Source organism: Galendromus occidentalis, unplaced genomic scaffold, assembly GCF_000255335.2.
Source record: "Galendromus occidentalis unplaced genomic scaffold, Mocc_1.1 scf7180000077193, whole genome shotgun sequence".
Classification (NCBI taxonomy): Eukaryota; Metazoa; Arthropoda; class Arachnida; order Mesostigmata; family Phytoseiidae; genus Galendromus; species Galendromus occidentalis.
The window spans coordinates 5,225-10,687 of record NW_003805181.1 but is presented as its reverse complement, the minus strand read 5'-3'; the positions used below and the strand labels follow the sequence as shown (position 1 = coordinate 10,687).

Sequence of the window (5,463 nt, the reverse complement as noted above, 5' to 3'; positions counted from 1 at the left end):
CATTTCTTTATCACAATATCCAAATTATTTTTATCCATTGACATTAGCTCCGCTGTTTTCAACATATTCCCTAAGACTCGATTGAATCGCTCTACCAGGTCGTTGGCTTGGGGATTATGCACCGCTGTTTCACAATGCAAGATATCTTGCTGCCGGAGCGCCCCATGTTGCCGCGACCATCTCGCCGCGGCCGTTCCGCGGCTAGACCGTTTCGCCGCGAGAGCTTTGGTCGCGAGACCGTTAGCCGCGAGGCGATCGCTGATTTCGCTGATCATATTGGAAAATAATAAGTGAACGTTTGTTGCGAACCACAATCAATATCGAGTCCTCTTCCGCGAAGCGAAATACCAAGCTCAGCTCCATTAGTTTGAGCACGATCCCCTTCTTTGAGGGGAAGACCCAAATCTCCAAACCCGAAAAGGGAAATTCAGGAATAGAGACCGTCAACATGTGAAGCGTCGTCGACCCTCGCGGCGAAGTGCGCATGCCGTAATATACGGCGTCAACAAACACTCGGCATACCAAGTCCTGAGTCCGGCATACCAAGTGAATGCCGATATCACTGAGATAGTCCATTTTCTTCGATTTCCTTGAGGCGAAATGACTACAATCGTCGAATCTTCGCGCGGCAAGGACAAATTGTGTCATGAAGTCATGAAGGGCATTTGACTCTGGAATTCCGGCGTTGCCACCTCCGGGCAAACTGCGAGGTTCGTTTGCGTCGGCTTTAGGAATCCGGTGAAGTTGTCAGTGTCTCCGGTACGCATAGTGATCCGTCGGATGCGACCTCTGTTGGAATCGCTCACAGGAGAACCGCTCTCAGTACCACGGCAACGTACTACGGTCAACGGAAATTTGCCGTCTTACGGCAAATTCGCCGTCGTACGGCAAATAACCGGGGAGAGGGACGCGCTAGAGAGAGCTTCCTCCGTTCTCAATTAAGCGACCTCGAATTGAAGTATACCTAACGTATTTCCATTCGTAACACTCCCCCCGGCACCGTGAGGCGGTGCCGAGAGATGTCGGGCTCCTGGAAATAATCGTCTATCCTCTCGCATGTCTTGAGGCTCAGAACAAAAACTTCGGAATTCACTTTACCGCTGTGTCCAAAGATCCCGATTCGAAACCCGAGACGCCGACTGTGCACTCTGGGACCTATCATGTCTAGTATTTCAAGCGCGAATCGCTATGCGACTGGATCGGCCGGAAGCCCTTTTCGGAAAGGGTTTTGTTAGAGGGAAGATGGACTCGTTCGAGAACGATTGATTTTTTCCGGTGGCACATTTTGTGGCGACCGTTGGCGTCGTTGGAACTGCCACGCCTGTGTGTGAACATTTTTCATTGAGCCCCACCGGACTTCTCTTGTTGCTTATGCGAGTGCGGTGTGAGGTTTTCCGACGGGAGAACGAGGACACTCAAGCGGCTCAAGCTCGGTACGTCTGGAGCCAGCTAAACGACTCCCAACTTCGTTGGGCGAATCATCTGAGTCACCGGCTCCGAAGGCGCCTCCCCTCTCAGAGCTCGTATTGCTGGTGATGACCGAGCTCAGCGGGAGCGGTGAAGATTAAACGTGGGTAGGTTACCGGAGATTCTGAGTGGAGAACGAGAGTAAGGTGTCGAGCCTAGAATTGATCGACCTCCAGACGATAAGGAGTTGGATTGGGCGTCTGAGAATTTCACCGGACCCCGTTTATACCACACATGATCCGCGACGCCGATCAGTGCTCTCCCCCCCGGGCAATTCGTGAAGGATACCAATCGGCCAGTAGGCGCGTGAGGGATCAGGGCCGTGTATGATGCAAACGTCACCTTCGGCAAGCGGCTTGCTGCTGCCCGGTTCGTTGTAATACGGTGAGCGGAGATACAGGAGGTATTCGTTCCGGAATTGCTTTCAGAAGCCCCTCAGAACGGATTGCTGGGCTCGCCATCGTTGGGAAAAAACGATCGCCGATATATTCCCCGCTTGCTTTATGATTCTTCCAGTGTCCGGTAGGTACTGGCCGGACGCATAACCGTACATCAGATCCGCCGGAGACAGAGCTCTGGGCTCGTTCGGATCGCTGATGACAGCCGAGATCGGGCGCGAATCCACCATACGCTCTATCTCGAACAGCACCGCCTCCAGTTCTCTGTACCTGAGAAAATTAACACCGAGGATCCTTCCGAGCGGTCGCTTGACCACTGACACCATCCGCTCAAAAAACCTCCCTGCCATGGGGATTTCGTAGTGGAGAACTGCCACTCGATTTTCGTGATGGTTAGGAAATCTCTGATTTGGTTCGATTGTGTGTGTTCGAACAGGAGGTTTACTTCGCCGGCTGCCTTCGTGAACGTACGGGCATTGTCAGATACGATTCTCTGCACGGCTGGGTTCCTGGCAATGGATCGCCGTAGAGCCATGAGGAACTCGAAGGTTGTTAGATCGCACGAAAGTTCAAACCTCAGGGCTCTCGTGACTGCACACGAGAACAACGTTATCTAACCCTATATAACGACTTCCGCTTCTCACCTGTGTCCGTTTTGAAGAAAATCGGTCCACAGTGGTCCATACCAACAATGGTAAAAGGCGCGCTGGCTCCAAGCTTGAACCTTGGCAGAGGTGTAATTTCCTCGCTTGCCTGGCTGGCTCTGAATCTCGCACAGACCTTGCAGCCGGAGAGCGCGGATCTGGCCTACCGTCAGGCTTTGGTGATCAGGAATCGTTGACGTAACGTGTGCAAAATCGATGCGATGCCGCCCGAGTGGAGGCATATGTTTCCGTGTAAGTGACGCACCAGAAGTTGAGTGAGGAACTGATCACCCGGGAGTATTATCGGATACTCTCCGTCGGATTTTAAGTGGGGCGATTCACGAGCCTGGATCTACAACGGATGAATCCATCCTCCGAGAGGAACGGTTTCGATTGGAAGAGCTGACTCGTTTCCGAGATGCTGTCACAGTGTTACTCGAACTCTGATTGGGAAGATGACCTTTGTATGCTCTGAATGAGTTTATCTTCGGCGGGAGCGGAATTCCCGGAGATCGATCGACGGGGTGCTTGGTTTAGAGGCGCCTTTTGCTGCTGTGAAACGGAGCACGTATGTCATGATGCGAACTGTTTTTTTCCCAAGAAGAGAATTGTTCACCGATCACCGGAACACCGCTGAGGTGGTTTGAAGCCACTGCGATGATTGTCTCGAGTTTCCTCTCCGATGACACGTTCTCTGCGGCTTGATTCAGCGGGTGAGTCTCCGGTTCCTCAAGAGTGAGAAGCCAAGAAGGCCCCTTTAGCCTCAATCAAAGTCTTTATTCACTCGTAATGAGTAGTTTCTTCCTATTGTAACGGAGTTGATGGAGGCCGCAGCGGCGGGCCGACGACGGAGCATCTGGAAGGCGACAACACCCACACAGCGGGAGCGCTGGAATCCTAAACTTGTATCTAGACCTGCACGCGAAGCGACCCCGGTTCCCACGATTGTTTTGGTATCGGAGATCGGGGTCGTGAAGCGATCAGGGATTCGGGAACTACCGTTCCTGTGTGTGTCTTGGAGTCAGCCTAGCAGTTACGGCTCAGTAGCGAATATTCGGAAACCGCGCGCTCTAGAGGGAGGAGCGGTAATGGTCCAATAGATGTGAATCTGGAGATTGTGGAAAGAGAATTCGAATGGAACAATAAACCGGCCGCGGAAACTTCTCGCCGGCATTCTGGTGTGAATCCTCAAGCGGAGTGTTTACTCGTGCCGTCGCCCCTCTGCCTTCCCAGGCGCGCCCCTCAGACCTTCAGCCCCGCAGCCCCAAACGCCGGACTCCTTCGCCGTCCCCATTCGTCACCCCTGGCATCCATCGAAGCCTCCGTCGTCAGGAGACCGTAAGTTTCCCGTGGTCCCGTACGGACATCGGTATTCGGCGCGAGAGCTCCCCCCGAAGCCTCTTTACAATTGGTGGAGATGCGGCTTTCCCCCTACGCCCCCAGACCCTGAGACCCAAGTAGAAACGATCAGCAAGAAGAACTAAGCAGAACCAAGTATAGATTGGTCGATTTTTCCCGGGAATTCGGGAGAAAATAGTGAGCACCTCGGTTAGGCCTAAGTAAGCCACGTGCAAGCGCGAATGTACAGCCTCGTGTGCATCCGCTAGGTCGAGTTCAGCAGCCGAATTAAAGATACAAACCGCTTAGAATACGATCAGATATCCGCCCGGAACGCCAATCCCTGCACGCCGCACGTGGAAGTGTCTTGTCGCTAACCGCATGATATTTGTCTATTCTGTAGTGCGCAGTGATGGCTCCGCCAACGACAAGAAGGAACGTCCAGCATTCGCCGCCAAGGGCCGCGGTCCAAGCCGCTCAGCCCGAAGGCGAGGGACACCAGGAGAATGCAGCAGCCCAGCCAATCCAGCCGGCGCCTCAACCGGTCCAGCCTGCGCCGCAACCGGTCCAACCGGCACCGCAACCGATCCCGAGCGGACCAGCGGCACAGCAACAACCGGAACAACAGCAACGCGAACTTCAGGCCCGCGCAGTGGAGGATGTCCAGGACAACAAGGACGAGCGGAAGCAGTTGGCCGCCTGCGCAGTGCCAGTGCCAGTGCGGCTCACTCAAGAGCCTCCGAAGTTCAAGCCCAACGACGACGCGGGCCGATGGATCAAACTCTTCGAAAGGGCAGCTTCGCATAACGCATGGCAGGAGGAATTCAAGCTGCAGTCGGCCGAGCTGTGCATGTCGGGACTCGCCCTCCAGTGGGCAGAAACCCAAGCAGACCGCCTCAAATCATGGAAGGAGTGGCGACAGGCTTTCCTGCGACGCTTCGACAGCGGCAGGATCGCCAAAGCTAAGCAACAGCTACGAAACCTAGTACGAGCGGAAGACGAGTCCCTATTGGACCACCTCGACCGAGTACAGTGGCTGTGCCACCAAATCAACCCTTCAATGGCTGACGAGGACGTGATCGAGCATTTCGGAAACACCATCTCCGAAGAAGAATTCGCCCACATCGCAGCAGACGACCTGGTAGCCGACCTGGAGGGAATCAGACGCGTGCTGGAGAAACGCCAGAGACAGGCCGCGACCAGAAATAAGGCCCCAGAAGTCAAACACGTTTCGGCCCCGACGGCCACGCTGGCGGCGGTGCGCCCGAGATCTTCGGAGCTCAATAGAAGCTTCGACCGCACCGAACCGAACGAAGGCCAGAACCGAGGACGCCCCGAGAATCGCGGTTACCCATCGGACCGCCCGCGAGAACCAAAGTACTCTCCGTACCGCAAAAACTTCGCTGGTGACAGGAGAGCCTACGACGGACGCCCGGTTTGTAACTACTGCGATCGCGTGGGACACATCGCGAAACACTGTCGGGATCTCGACGACGGACTGCCGGCAGCGAAGAACCCGCAAAGGTTGCGCCCTCAAACACCACCCGGCGACATCCCCCGTAGATCGCCATCACCACGCCGACACTCGGGAAACGGATACGGCCGTCCGTCCTAAG

The 5,463-nt window shown here is 54.9% G+C and overlaps 1 protein-coding gene across 1 annotated transcript; it reads left to right on the top strand.

The window, feature by feature from the left end:
- The first annotated feature begins 4,259 nt into the window (after positions 1-4,259).
- LOC108864033 (uncharacterized) lies at positions 4,260-5,462 on the top strand. The gene has a single exon (XM_018638898.1). It carries the CDS (start codon positions 4,260-4,262, stop codon positions 5,460-5,462), a length of 1,203 nt encoding a protein of 400 aa, XP_018494414.1.
- The last annotated feature ends 1 nt before the right edge of the window (position 5,463 follows it).